At 47.5% G+C, this 15,799-nt stretch overlaps 1 protein-coding gene across 1 annotated transcript in view; it reads right to left on the reverse strand.

The window, feature by feature from the left end:
* The window catches only part of PRPF6 (pre-mRNA processing factor 6), a 37,480-nt gene extending 21,763 nt beyond the window's left edge, over positions 1–15,717 (reverse strand). The window contains exons 1-6 of the mRNA XM_079784494.1: positions 15,499–15,717; positions 13,894–14,062; positions 12,269–12,387; positions 1,473–1,551; positions 861–1,037; positions 551–706 (exon numbers count right to left, since the gene is read on the reverse strand). Coding sequence (XP_079640620.1) covers positions 551–706; positions 861–1,037; positions 1,473–1,551; positions 12,269–12,387; positions 13,894–14,062; positions 15,499–15,569 — 771 coding nt within the window. The 5' untranslated portion in view covers positions 15,570–15,717. The remainder of the gene's footprint in view (positions 1–550; positions 707–860; positions 1,038–1,472; positions 1,552–12,268; positions 12,388–13,893; positions 14,063–15,498) is intronic.
* Between the last annotated feature and the right edge of the window lie 82 nt (positions 15,718–15,799).

The following is a 15,799-nucleotide window of genomic DNA, read 5'->3' on the forward strand; positions in this document are numbered from 1 at the left end:
AATGCAGACATGTCTGTGTGTGTGCACATCTCTCCAACACAAATCAGAATCACATACATTGTCATGCGCACGAGTCTTCCCCCAATTTGTCGGTGCTCTTGACTTTAGAGTGCTTTCTACTGTGCACAAGTTTTCTACTTATATACAATCGAGCTTGAAAGTATCTTCCTTCCCGGTTTCTGCGGTGCATGTCCTAATTAGAACGGGCTTCCCACTTCGCCTGGGTCTTCCTTCCAGAGCACTGAACGGAGAACCAGCCTCCTAAGGGCTATGCTATCGAGGGTGCAGGGAGAAAGCACATGCACTGAGAGTCCGCCTGCCAGGGCGCCCGGCTGCTGGCACTGATCGCCTCCCCGCAGGCGGAGCCACAGCGGCTGGAGAAGCCCGCCCCTCAGTAATGGCACAGGGGCGCAGGCACCGCGGGTCTGCTCATCTGTGACAAAGCACTTCAAAAAATGGACTTTTCACAAGAATGTATTAGTTTTATAATCAGGAAACAAAAATTTTAAAATATTACCTGCAGAAAATGTTAGAGGACACGAACTCTCACCTGGCTCAGCCTCATGTCCATCAGCGTGTTCCTTGCTTGGCCAATCTTCCTCATGTCCAGCTCCCCTGTGCCAGGTGTCATCAATCCAGGCGTCATTCCACCTGGGTATGGAGTGTTCAGCCCCCCGGGATAGGGTGTGTTAAGACCTCCAAATTGCTGGAGAGAGAAGGGGTAAGACGCGGAGTCCCTCAGGACTTGGCGGCAGTGCAGCCGGACTGCAGAAGCACCCGGCCCGCCCCGCCCCGTGCCCCACACACTGTCCGACTGTGACCGCGTCAACGAGGCCCGTCCCTCCTAGCAGCTCGCTCACAGTCTGCCGGGGGTCTACGGAGGTATGGTTCTCTCCGGTCTGCAAATGTTTGGCGAAGAAGCTGTCGGGAACAGGGGTCAGTTTCTCGTAGCGTGGGTTCCGCTGGCGTTTGTTCCTGGCGTCGCCAACCTCAGGGATGCTCAGCCACTCTTCCTCTGTGACTTCTGCCAACTTCCTCTGAAAACATCCGGCCCCCCAAAACATTAATTCCCCGGCAGAATTTCACATTGCTCCAGGAAAACTATCCTCTCCCTGGCCCCACCCTCCCGATCATCATACTTAGAAAGGACCTGATGCAGAAATGGTTGTCTACTCATTTAGAAAAGTCAACTTGCTGATCTGCTCCACTTCACTCAATGCAAACTGTTCTGTCAAAGCCCAGAGGACACAGCTTAGAAATGTATAAACAGAGTTAACCTTACAAAGAAAACACCCACATCGGTCCGCCTCCTTCAGCAGGGGCAGCCTTTGGGCACACAGACACAGAACTAAACAGACTAAAGCAGCGCCTTCTTCTAGCCCGAGGGAAAGGAAGAGCACAGTCAGGAACCTCAGCAGCTCCACCCCACACAGGCTGGCTCTGCGGGCAGCCTGGCGCCCTCCCTCTCTTACTTTGAGATCTGAGAACTGCTGTTGGATTTTGGGGCGTTCCATACGGTACTTTTCAATTTCTTCTTTCTCCCTTTGCTCCCTAGGAAGTAAAATGTGTGCATGCATTAGAAATGCTGGGCCTCTGAAACAAAGTCACTTTATTACACTTCCCAATTAGGCCACCAAGTATAACTCAAGTATCTACCAAATGAAAACATGCAGAAATTCACCGAAGTAAAAACAAGTTGTCTTACTCCGACGTAAATACTTGCATTTGAACACAAGTATGTTTGCTGCTTTAAAATTCTACAAAATAGCAAAGGCAGGGCCATCCTATGAATACCAGCTGCCCCTCCACCCTCCTCCTGAGGTAAACAAACGGTAAGCCCTCCCAGCTTCCCGGCTCCAACCAGGTTTCAGGGGGGAGAGTTCCTGGGCTCCTGGGAGCTGAGACTGGTCTAGACACCGGGAAGAAATCTGAGGTTGTATTTGAACATAGAATAACAGGCACTGTAACAAAGTATCAACCAAGCTCAGCAAACAGGACTTGACAGGAACCAAGCGGTTGCCCAGCTGGAGTGGCTCGGTGGTTGAGCATCAACCTATAAACCAGGTCACGGTTCGATTCCTGGTCAGAGCACATGCCCAAGTTGCAGGATTGAGCCCCAGTGGAAGGCATGCAAGAGGCAGCTGATCAATGATTCTCTCTCATCACTGATGTTTCTCTCTCTCTCTCCCTTTTCCTTCCTTTCTGAAATCAATAAAGATATATTTTTAAAAATAAAATAAAACTTCCTAACACTGAGATTCACACTTCCCTCTACCAGGTAAGAGAAAGGTATCTGTAGGCAGGAATCTGAATGGACTATGACAGACAATGTGTGTGGAAGAGAGAACCCTTCTCCAGGAGCTGGAAAGTCAGTCACCACAGCCCCTGACACAAAGCAACACAGAGGTGCACCTGCCAGGTGTTCTGGCCAGAAATGCTGCACCTGTCAGTCAGGCCTCGGCTCCAGCGTCCACTCCACAGGAACAGAGCAGGACAAGCTAAAGGACAGGCGCTTCTACAACCGACTGACCTCTTCAGAAAGCCGATGTCACGAAAGGTGCAAAGGCAAAGGCCGGGGAAACGTAGGAGACATGACAGGGAACTGGTTTGACTGTACGCTGGTCTGTGGAAAAGCAGCCCTGCCACGTTGGGGGACAAGCAGGGAATACGGACATGGCCCAGATCAGGTGACAGATCGGGTTCATGCTGAGTGGGACAAAGGTGCTGAGCAGTGTGGGAGACAGACTGCTCAATGCTGAGGGCGAACTGACCCCGAGTGACCCAGCAAAGACCGCCTGCAGGTGTGGAGAGGCCAATGTGCAAACTGGGACCAGTGCTGGTGCTCCGCGGGGGGGGGGGAGGAGGGGGGGCATGTTTGCCGCACTGTTCTTTCTACTTGTTTCAACTTTTCATAATGAAGTTCTGAAAAGCCAACCACTTACTTAATACGACTTTCCACAGGTATCCATGCCAGTTTTTTAATGAATGACTTCCAGAAAGTTGGAATCAAAGCTTCTTTAATATGCAAACCACGTGCACTTAACTACCATACTTGTGCACAAGCATAAAATCACTCCCGTCAAGTCCTGGCGGTTAGAGTGCCAGCCCGAAGACCAAAAGATCTGGGGTTCGATCCCCAGTCAAGGGCACTTACCTGCGTTGCAGTTCCATCCCCAGCCTCAGTCTGGGGAAGGCAACCAGTCAATGTATCTTTCTCACATCAATGTTTCTCTCTCCCTCCCCCGCTCCCTTCCACTCCCTAAAAAAATCAATGGAAAAAATATCCTCCAGTAATTAAAAATGGTGGCAGAGTAAGTGGATGCTGCACAGACACGCTCCCAGGACCAAACTGGAATAAAATTTCCTGAATAATCAATGGGAGACTCAGGAGAGAACCCTGATAACTGAGGACGGAAAGTGGAGACACACGGAGACTGGTAGGAGGGCGGAGGCATGAAAGGGCTGGCAGGACACCCATAGACAGCAAGTTCAGGAGCGATACCTCAGCTGTGGGGGTTGCCACTGAGAACTCTGGGGCTTAATCCCCAACCTGGGGCCCCCAGGAGAGAGCACCAGAACTAAGAAGGGTACCCACATAACATCTGGCTGTGAAAAGTAGTGGGGATGCCATCGGCAGGGAGAGATGGCTGGAAATTCAGACCCCCTCTTAAAGGGCCAACATACAAAATTCTCATGCAGCCACTCACCTTGTGCTCCAGCAGAGGGAGGGCCGAGTGGGCTGGAGCTGTGCAAGCAGCAGCCAGGGTTGGAGGCTCTGGGATTAGAGCTCAGAAGGCAGACATCCTGATTTCCTGTGCTGAGTCATTCCCTCACTCTGCAGAAGTCATCTTTCTCATGCAGACAATTAACTATCTAGGCAGTTTTGCCTGGGGGAAGACAGCTGACCCACCCAATTGGAAAACCCCTTGCCCCAAGGTGTGGAGTTGCTGAGGGCCATTAGGAGACTGAGAATAATTAGCCTCCTGACAGAAGCAATCATCCCGCCCTGTTGGGAAAAATTCTTGTCATACATGTGGACAATTGCCTGAGGGCTATTCAAGGCTAAATCCAATCAGTCTGCAAACAGAGGCAGTCTCTGGAGGCTATGAGTCTTTGCCTGATCTAATTAGTCAGTGTTTGACATTGTCCTGCACTAGAGATTGAGAGGCGTAGCACATCTACCTAAAACGTAGTCACAAACCCAAAACAGGTACCCAAAATGAGGAGACAAAGAAACAACCCCCAAATGAAAGAACAAGAGAATTCTCCAAAAAAGATAAATGAAATGGAGATAAGAAATTTATTTGAAACAGAGTTCAGAATAATGATGGTAAAGATGCTCAATAGCATGACAAAAGAAATAGTAACTATGAAAACAAAAATAAAGAATGACACAGCACAAATAAAGAACACATTGGAAGGAATACACAGCAGAGTAGGGGAAGCTGAGGATCAAATCAGTGAATTAGAAGACAAGGTTGAAAAAAAATCACTCAATCAGAGAACCAAAAAGAAAAAACAATTAAAAAACAAGAGGACAGCTTAAGGGAGCTGGGGGGCAGTATGAAACATAAACAATATTCACATAGCAGGTGCGCCAGAAGAGGCAGAAAGGGAGAAAGAGATAGAGAACATATTGAAGAAATAATGGCAGAAAACTTCCCTAACCTGGTAAAGGAAAAAGTCACAAAAGTTCAGGAGGCACAGAGAACCCCAAGCAAGAAGAACCCAAACAGACCCATGCTCAGACACATCATAATTAAAATGCCAAAAATTAAAGACAAAGAGAGAATCTTAAAAGCAGTAAGAGAAAAGAAAACTGCTACCTACAAACGAGCTCCCATAAGGCTGACACCTGATTTCTCATCAGAAACTCTACAGGCCAGAAGGCAATGGCATGAAGTACTCCAGGTAATCTGAGACCAAGATTACTATATCCATCCAGCAAGGCTATCTTTCAAAATTGATGGTGAAATAAAGAGCTTCCCACACCAAAAAAAAAAAAAAAAAAAAAGGCTAACGTAGTTTATCACAACCATACTAACATTACAAAAAATGCTAACGGGACTGCTGTAATGAGAAGAAAGAGAGAGAGAAACCTAGGCATACAGAATTAAAATGGTAATAAATAAGTACCTATCAATAATAACCTTAAATATAAATGGATTAAATACTCCAATCAAAAGGCATAGGGTAGCTGAATGGATACAAAAACATGGCCCAATTATATGCTGTCTACCAGAGACCCACCTCAGAACAAGACTCACACAGGATGAGACAGAAGGGATGGGAAAAAAATTTCCATGCAAATTGAAATGAAAAAAGAGCTGGTGTAACAAGACTCATATCTGACAAAATAGACTTCAAAATGAAGGCCATTGAAAGACACAACAAAGGTCACTACATAATATTAAAGGGATAGATCCAACAAGAAGATATAAACCTGGTAAACATATATGCACCCAATATAGGAGCACCTAAATATATCTGAACACATCTAGAGGACTTTAACCTTTTGCACTCGGATGTCGAGTGTGACTCGACACGGTTAGCATAGATAGCAGCTCTTTTTATACTCTTTGAATGTATCAATAATTTGAAATATAAAAAAATCCAAATAAATAAGTTTGTATGAAAAGAAACTCCAGTTTTTTATTCTACTGCCGCGCTTTGTAAAATCTGGGGTATTTAAAAAATTAAATCCCGAGTAGAATAAAGGAATCGAGAAAAAAGCAAGCGAGTGCAAAGGGTTAAGTGCACATGGGTCATTCACAAAGATAAACCACATATTAGGACACAAAACAAGTCTACAAGTTCAAGAAGACTGAAATCATATCAAGCATCTTCTCAGATCACAGTGGAATGAAATTACAAATCAACTATAGTAAAAACACCCAAAAACATTCAAACACATGGAGGCTAAATAGCATGTTATTAAGCAATGAATGGGTTACCAACGAGATCAAGAAAGAAATCAAACACTTCCTGGAAACAAATGAAAATGAACACACAACAACCCAAAATCTCTGAGACACAGCCAAAGCAGTCCTGAGAGGGAAGTTCATAGCACTATAGGCCTACCTCAAAAAACAAGAAAAATCAACAATAAACTATTTAACCCTACAACTTAAAAGAACTAGAAAGAGAACAAGAAAAGCCCAGAGTAAATAGAAGGAAGGAAATAATAAATATTAGAGCAGAAATAAATGACATAGAGACTAAAAAAAAAAAAAAAATCAATAAAACCAAGAGCTAGTTCTTTGAAAGGATAAACAAGATTGTAAGAAAACACTATGAACAACTATATGCCAACAAGTGGACAATGTGGATGAAATGGACAAATTCGTAGAAAAATACAACCTCCCAAAACTGAATCAGGAAGAATCAGAAAACCTGAATAGGCCAATAACAACTGAGGAAATAGGAGCAGTAATACAAAAACTCCCAGCAAACAAAAGCCCAGGTCCGGATGGCTTCACAGGAGTTTTATCAAACATTCAAAGAAGAACTAACACCTCTACTCCTCAAACTATTTCAGGAAATGCAAGAGGAAGGAACACTTCCAAATTCTTTTTATGAGGCCAGCATTATCCTAATTCCAAAACCAGATAAAGACACTACAAAGGCCAATATCTCTGATGATCATAGATGCTAGAATCCTCAACAAAATATTAGCAAATAGGATCCAGTAATATATTAAAAAGGTCATATACTGTGACCAAGTGGTATTTATTCCAGGGATGCAAGGCTGGTACAATATTCACAAATCAATAAATGTGACATATCACATAAACCAAAAATCACATGATCATATCAATACACGCAGAAAAAGCATTAGCAAAAACCCAACACCAATTTTTGATAAAAACTCTCAGCAAAGTGGGAATAGAGGAAGCATATCTCAACATGATAAAGGCCATATATGACAAACCTATAGCCAACATCACACTCAATGGGCAAAAACTAAAACCAATTCCCCTAAGAACAGGAACAAGACAGGGATGTCCACTTTCACCACACCTGTTAAACATAGTACTGGAAGTGCTAGCCACAGTGATCAGACAAGAAGAAATAAAAGGCATCAACTGGAAAGGAGAAAGTAAAACTCTCATTATTCACAGGTGACATGATACTGTACATAGAAAACCCTAAAGCAGTGATGGCGAACCTATGACACGCGTGTCAGCACTGACACGCGTAGCCACTTCTGATGACACGCAGCCGCTGAGGTGGCCGCATGCCAAGGATGAAACATTTGCTGCTCCTGAGGATGAAACATTTGCGAAATAATGTTTTTTCCTCAAAGTGACACACTACCCGAGTTATGCTCAGTTTTTTGGCAAAGTTTGACACACCAAGCTCAAAAGGTTGCCCATCACTGCCCTAAAGACTACTAGATTTAATAAATGAATTAAATTCAATGGCTTGTTATTACATTAACTAGAGGCCCGTTGCAAGAAGAGATTCCTGCAATAGGCCTTCCTTCCCTTGGCTTCCAGCACAGGTTTTCCTCCAGCACCCGGGACCCAGACCTTCGCTCCGGCCAGAGTCTGCCTTCTTCATTTTCACTGCAGACTCCTGAGTCTGCAGTCTTGTCTTCGCTGAGGCACTCTGCTCCTGTAGATCCCTTCGCCCCCCACCCTCCCTCTCATAGCAGGCGTCCTGTCCTGCCCTGCCCTGCCCTGCCCTGCCCTGCCCAGCCACTCTGCGCCTGGAGCAGCTGGGCAGCCGCCATCTTTGGCCTTCTAATTTGCATACTCACTCTGATTTGCTGTGGGCGTAGCGGAGGTATGTTCGATTTACATGTTTGTCTGTTATTAGGTAAGATAATGAATTCTCAGAAAGAGACATTAAACAAACAATCCCATTTACCATTGCAACAAAAAAATTAAGATACTTGGGAATAAAACTTAACCAAGGAGGTAAAAGACCAGTACTTGGAAAACTACAGGACGTTGAAAAAAGAGTAGATATAAACAAATGGAAGAATATACGGTGTTCATGGATTGGTAGAATCATGAAAATGTCCATACTACCCAAGGCAACCTACAGATTCAATGCAATCCCTATTAAAATACCAATGGCATAATTCACAAATCTAGAACAAATACTCCACAAAAATTTATATGGAATAAAAAAGACCCCGAATGGCTGAAGCAATCTTGAGAAAGAAGAACAAAGTTGGAGGAAGCACAATACCAGATATCAAGTCATACCACAAAGCCACTGTAATCACAACAGCCTGGGACTGGCACAGGAACAGGCATCCAGACCAATGGGACAGAGCAGAGAACACAGAAATCAACCCCAGCTATTACGCTCAATTAATATTTGACAAAGGAGGCAAGAGCATACAATGGAGTCAAGCCAGTCTCTTCAATAAATGGTGTTGGGAAAATGAACAGGTACATGTAAGTCGGGAAACAAGAAACCATAGGCAGCAAAATCTTAGACATCTCTCGTAGCAATATATTTACAGATACATCTCCTTGGGCAGTGGTCGGCAAACGCATTAGTCAACAGAGCCAAATATCAACAGTACAACGACTGAAATTTCTTTTGAGAGCCAAATTTTTTAAACTTAAACTTCTTCTAACGCCACTTCTTCAAAATAGACTCGCCCAGGCCGTGGTATTTTGTGGAAGAGCCACACTCAAGGGGCCAAAGAACTGTATGTGGCTCGCGAGCCGCAGTTTGCCGACCACGGTCCTATGGCAAAGGACACTGAGGAGAAAATAAACAAATGGGACTACATCAAAACAAAAAGCTTCTGCACAGCAAAAGAAACCAGCAACAAAACGAAAAGGGAGCCCCCTGTATGGGAGAACATATTTAGCAATGATATACCTGATAAAGGGTTAATTTCCAAAATATACAAGGAACTCATACACCTTAACAAAAGGAAGACAAACAATCCAATTAAAAAATGGGCAAAGGCCTGGCTGGCGTGGCTCAGCATTGACCTATGAACCAGATCATGATTCGATTCCCTGTCAAGGCATATTCATGGGTTGCAAGCTCAGTCCCCAGTGTGGGGCATGCAGGAGGCAGCCAATCAATTATTCTCTCCCATCATTGATGGTTCTCTCTCTCCTTCTCCCTTCCTCTTTGAAATCAATAAAAATACATTCTTTTAAAAAATGGGCAAAATATCTAAATAGACACTTCTCCAAAGTGGACATATAGATGGCCAAGAGACATATGAAAACATGCTCAAAGTCACTGATTATCAGAGAGATGCAAATTAAAACGACAATGATGTACCATCTCACACCTGTCAGAATGGCTACCACCAACAAAGCAACTAAAGACTAGTGCTGGCGAGGATGTGGAGAAAAGGGACCCCTCGTGCACTGCTGGTGGGAATGCAGACTGGTGCAGCCACTGTGGAGCACAGTATGGAGTTCCCAAAAAAATTAAATATGGAACTGCCATTTGACCCAGTGATCCCACTTCTAGGAATATATCCTAATAAACTCGAAACACCAGTCAGAAAGAATTTATGCACCCCTATGTTCATAGCAGCACAATTTACAATAGCTAACATCTGGACACAGCCCAAGTGCCCATCAGTAGATGAGAGGATAAAAAAGCTGTGGTACGTCTATACCATGGAATACTATGCAGCAGTAAAAAAGAAGATCTCTTATCCTGTGAGACAGCATGGAGGGACCTGAGAGTATCATGCTGAGTGAAATAAGTCAGTCAGAGAAAGACAAGTATCACATGATCTCACTTATGTGGAATCTAATTACAAAATAAACTGATGAACGGAGTGGATCCAGAGACATGGAAGCATGGAACAGAGTGCGGAATCTCAGAGGAAAGGCAGGGGGAGGGAGGCTGGGTGGGAGGTAATCACCAAAGACCTTGTGAGCATATATGCGAAACCCATGGGCAGGGACAATTACATGGTGAAAAGCTGGGGCAGGGGATGGGGGGCCAGCTGGAAGAAGTTAAGGGGGGTGGGGGGGGGGGGGGAGAAGGGGACATACGCAATACTTTCAACAATGAAGATTAAAAAGAAAAAATTGCCCTAGCCGGTTTGGCTCAGTGGATAGAGTGTCGACCTGCGAACTGAAAAGTCCCAGGTTCGATTCTGGTCAAGGGCACATGCCTGGGTTGCAGGCTTGATCCCTAGTAGGGGGCGTGCAGGAGGCAGCTAATCAATGATTCTCATCTCTCTTTCCCTCTCTTCCTCTCTGAAATCAATAAAAATAAAATATTTTTTTTAAAGATTAAAAAAATAAGTAAAAAAAGAAAAAAATATCCTTGGGTGAGGATTAACAAAAAACTCTTGTCAAGCTGAAACCGGTTTGGCTCAGTGGATAGAGCGTCGGCCTGCGGACTGAAAGGTCCCGGGTTCGATTCCGGTCAAGGGCATGTACCTTGGTTGTGGGCACATCCCCGGTGGGGGGTGTGCAGGAGGCAGCTGGTCGATGTTTCTCTCTCATCGATGTTTCTAGCTCTCTATCCCTCTCCCTTCCTCTCTGTAAAAAATCAATAAAATATATTTTAAAAAAACAAAAAACTCTTGTCAAGAACTGTTTCACTCTTCTGAAATGATCTTGAAAATATTAAAAATGCTACATGTTATGGGAAGTTATAAAATTGCATGTGTAACGAGCAATAAAAAGAGGAAAATAAAACCAAATGCCAATTGTCACTTTCCAGGCTTATGAATGTCACCCTATCCCTATACTTAATCTCACTGTCCTAATATCCTAATACATAATAACCCTGGGTCGTAACGACCAGTAACGACCGATGCTCGACCAACCAGAAGTCAGTCCTGCAAGCGTGGTGCCCCAGCACTGACTGCTGAGGGGGCTGCAAATCAGGGCCAGAGGCAGGCCTGAAGAGAGAAGCAGGGACTGATCCGTTGCCTCTGTGGCAGCTTTTGATCAGCACTTGCCTCTCTCTTTCTCTCCCAGTCTGGCCAGCAGCTGCACCTCCATTTCTTTCCAGGCCTCCACCGGGGCTGCTGATCAGCCCCGCCTTTCTGATCAGGCCCCGTTGGTAGGCCCAGAGATGCTGACTGACATAGGAACCGACCAATCAGAACCAAATGTGAGTGCTGTGAAGAACCAATGGCTGCCTAAGAGGCGGAGCTTTTGACATTGATTAGCATAGCAACCGACCAATCAGAACCAAATGTGGGTGCTGTGGGGAGCCAATGGCTGCCTAGCAGGTGGAGCTTTTGACACTGACTGGCATAGAAACCAACCAATCAGAACCAAATCTGGGTGCTGTGGGGAGCCAATGGCTGCCTAGGAGGCGGCACTTTTGACGCTGACTGGCGTAGAAACCGATCAGTCCGAACCAAATCTGGGTGCTGTGGGGAGCCAATGGCTGCCTAGGAGGTGGAGCTTTTGACACTGACTGGCGTAGAAACCCGACCAATCAGAACCAAATTGGCCAGCAGGGGAGGGCAGTTGGGGGTGATATCAGGTCGGCAGGGGAGGGCAGTTAGGGGTGATCAGGCTGGCAGGCAGAGGCAGTTAGAGGCAATCAGGCAGGCAGGCAGGTGAGCAGTTAGGAACCAGCGGTCCCAGATTGCAAGAAGGATGTCCTCAATTGGAGAGGGTGCAGGCTGGGCTGAGGGAACCCCCCCCCCCCCGCTCCATGCATGAATTTTGTGCACTGGGCCTCTAGTTCTATAATGATAATGCATTTTTAATTCTTTTAACATATATTTTTATTGATTTCAGAGAGGAAGGGAGAGGGAGAGAGATAGAATCATCAATGATGAGAGAGAATCATTGATTGGCTGCCTCCTGCACACCCCACACTGGCAATCGACCTGCAACCCAGGCATGTGCCCTAACCAGGAGTTGAACCGGTGACCTCTTGGTTTCTGGGTCCATGTTCAACCACTGAGCTACATTGACCAGGCAGAACGCATTTTTAAAATAAAAAGTATAAAGAACTTACAATGATAACTCAACATATATTAATCAACATCACTACACCTATCCCAAAGACAGTAACCCTGATGTGTAGTCAGGATAGTCCCCCAAATGCTGCTGGGTTCTGGAAGCCAGTGCAGAGTTTGTAAGCTCTTCACTGCAGCCCCAGCCCTGCGACTCCTGACCAACAGCCCAGCATTTATGCAGGTGCTGCCACCACAGGCAAGACCCAGGGGCCTCGAAGCTGAGCTCACACAAACTGTTCTGGCAACTTTTCTCCAAGTCTAAAACAAGGCAAAACAAAACATTTTTTTAAAAAAGCTGCATAAAAGACAGTGAAGGACAGTAACCGGTGTTACCTTCTTTCTTTCCTTCTCTCGTCCATCCGTTTATCCAGAGCTGCATAAATGGCATCCGCCTCCTCGTCATCCTTCTCGTAGGGCCCGCTTGAGAAGAGGCTCCCGGCATAGCCATTAAACTGGGAACCAAAACATACCCGGAGGGTCAACTTCTCCTCCCACACAACCCCCACCAGCAGACAGAGCTCTTCCAGTTGCAAATGCTGAACAACGTTCTGCAACCAGACAAACCCAAACTGAGGAGTAGCGAAGCAGCTGTCAAGGGCAGGGAAGATGAAGGAGTCTAAGCAGCCAAATGCAACGAGGGGTCTGGACCAGGTCCAGGACCAGAGGAGGACACAAGATGGGAAACTGTGGAATTCAAGTAACACTGGTAGATCAGTTAAGAGTGCTGTGTCGGGTCGATTTGCTGGTTCGATAACTATATTAAGATCATGGAAGATGGGGAGAAGCCTGTGAAGGGTAGCCAGGAATTCTCCCCATTATTCTGCAAGTTCCCTGGAAATTTAAAATTATTTCTGAACTAATTTTAGAAAGCTTTTCCTCTGAGGAAAAATGCCATGCTAGAACATATCTGAAGAAAACTTCAATGGACCAAACACCAATTAACAAAGAGGGTGGCCCGGCTGGTGTGGCTCAGTGGTTGAGCATCTACCCATGAACCAGGAGGTCACGGCTTGATTCCTAGCCAGGGTACATGTCCAGTTTGTGAGCTCGATCCCTAGTAGGGGGCAGGCAGGAGGCAGCCGATCAATGATTCGCTGTCATCATTGCTCTTTCTCTCTCTCCCTCTCACTTCCTCTCTCTGAAATAAAAAAACAAACATTTAACAAAGAGGGTGAACACTGAAGCAAAAGAAAGCAAATACTACCACTAATCGCACTTTACGTTTTTACCTTTAAATTTTCACCGGCCAAGGCTGAGTGCTCCCTCTCCCCGCAGAGCACGGCCCCCCAGCCTTCTTGGCGAGTGTGCTTTCCTGAGTCCCTAGGGCCCTTCTGCTCCTGGAACTTGTTTCCTGAGTCTGCACAGCCCAGCGGCTCACTTCCGTTACCTCTGTAACTTTTTTACTGTTATGAGTTTATTTGAATCAAACTAAAGACATATGTCAGGGAGCAAGATCTCAAATGCTCCTCTGTAACTTTCTAAATAAACTTGCTTTTATAATTTGAGAGGAAAAAAACTTCACTGGCCAAGACAAAACACCAATGCAGTGGTTGTAACAGCTGCAAGAACATGTCTCTTTAAAAAAAAAAAGTTTTTATTGATTTGAGAGAGAGAAAGGAAGGGAGAGGAAGAGAGGGAGGAACATCAATTGGCTGCCTCGCTCACGCCCCCGACTTGGGAGCGAGCCCAAAACTGGGGAATGTGCCCTAACTGGGAATCAAACTTCCTACCCTTTGGTGCACAGGACGACACTCAACCAACTAGGCCAGGACAGATTTGAAGAGGTAGCAAATCTTTATATTTGTCCTGCTCCCCTCACTCCGCTACAGAAACCCCATGAACAGCTGAAAGAGTAAATGCACCAGCCACATCGAGCCACCCATCCCAGATGCCAACAGCACACAGGGTTCAGAAGCTGCTCAGCTGTCTGGGGACTGGCCGGGGAGCCCACAAGTCACCTCGTCATAGTTGGTGTCATTCAGATCCTCATCATCGTCATCAGCAGCCTGGCTCTTCTTCATCTGGTCCCCGACGGTCCTCTTGCCCGGTGGCGCATGGCGGTCATCCACAGGATCGTTGGCATCCCGGGCAGGCCCGATGTCTGACCGGGTGGTGAAGCCAGTGGCGCTGCAGAAGACCCCAAGACGCCCATTTACCTTGTTTCTGTGCTCTTCCCTCCACACTCCTCACCCTTCCTAACACCTCCAAAGACGCTGGCGGCAGTGAGCTACACGTCTGTGCTCTTCAGGCAGAAACCCACCCTGAGGTCACTCAAACTTGCTTTTGCCACCACATCCTCCTTAGGAGAGAATCCCCAGGACATTAGACTGCCCTCCTTCCAAGCCCCAGGCCCCATTCCCAACAACCTCCCACCCAACCAGGCCCTCAAACCCAACCTAACCCCATCAGAGTTCCTCTTCTGTGTCCCCCTGGGGCTACTCTGGGCAGTTTCAGCTGATGAGGACAGTGCCATCCTGGCATCAAGGCAGACACCCTGGTATCAGCTTTGCCTCCCTCAGTCCTTCTCCATCCCATCTGTCCCCACGGTGCACTGAGTCCAGCTCCCAACCCTTCCTTCTCAGACCACGACTCCCAACAGCTGGGAACCAAGTGAGCCGCCCCCCCCCCCATCCGCCCGCCCCCAGCAGCTCTGAAGCTCTGCCTCCCAATGCCCCGGGCCCCGCTGCCATCACCACACATTCTGCTCAGACTCCTGGCTATCTCTTCCCTCACCTGCCGCATCTGTGTCCTTAACTGCCCACCACACAAAACGTCAGTTTCTCCTATAACCCTGCCACATTTCTGCACGCCTAAATCCAGCTTTCCTTCTAAACTTGGCTCAAATGCTACCACTCCATCAAGCGTCCCTGGCCTCTGGACCCCCGAGTTCTAAATCTGTTACCCTTTGTGAATTTATTTATGCATTTAGCCCAACTCTCCTACAGGTTCTCTGAAGGCACTGTCAAATATGAGGCTCATGTGTAGCCCACAGATTCTAACAAAATTCCCCCAAGGAGAGAAACCCAGTTTTCCTAACCAAATAAGTCATCAAACAGGATGATAACGACTGCTCATTTATTCAACAATGTCCGGTAGTCGTCTGTGTGACGGGGACCCAGTCCCAAGACTCCCGGATGCCGTCCGTGCGCCTGGGGAGCTGAGGGCTGGAGCCAGCAGGATGGACCGCGGACCGCACGGGGAGAGGAGGCACTACGGGCCGCCACACAGAAGAGAGCCCAGGTGCCGGGGAAGCCCAGGGACGCGGGACACGGCGGAGTCCGCCTGACAACGAGGGCAGGCCGACGCCCCATCGCAGAGACCTGAACGCGGGCTCGGGGCCGCCGCGCGGTTAGCCGTCACCCCGCGCCCGGGCAGCACTAGAACTCACTGGGTCTGTCCTACCCCGAAGGACGACCTTCCTACAGACACGGAGCCAAACGGCCCGCACCGCACAGCCTCACTGTGCTCTCAGTCCGGCAGTTCGGACGGGCTCGCCCCGGACCCCTGCCCCTTCCCCCGGCGCCCGGGCCCGGCCAGGCCCCGCAGCCCGCCCCACGGCTCACCCTCGGCCCAGCCCCGGCACGTAGCCGAGCGGCGCGGGCATGCCCAGGAACGGCTTCTTCTTCTTGTTCATGGCGCCGCCGCCGAGGCCTGCGAAGAGGGACGGAAACCGCAGCGGCAGGCGGAGGGCCGCAGACGCCCGAGCTGCGCGGGGGAAGAAGGTGCGGGCTCCGCGTCAGCCGCGCCCGGAAACGGAGCGCGCGGTACGCAAGAAGCCCCGCCCACCTCGGGTACCCGGGGCGGAAGTTCCGGAAACGCATCTTCCGGTCGCGGCTAGGGAACGGAGGTGTGGCGGGCGCTTGA

The sequence above is a fragment of the Cnephaeus nilssonii genome, assembly GCF_951640355.1.
Source record: "Cnephaeus nilssonii genome assembly, chromosome: 11".
Taxonomy (NCBI): Eukaryota; Metazoa; Chordata; class Mammalia; order Chiroptera; family Vespertilionidae; genus Cnephaeus; species Cnephaeus nilssonii.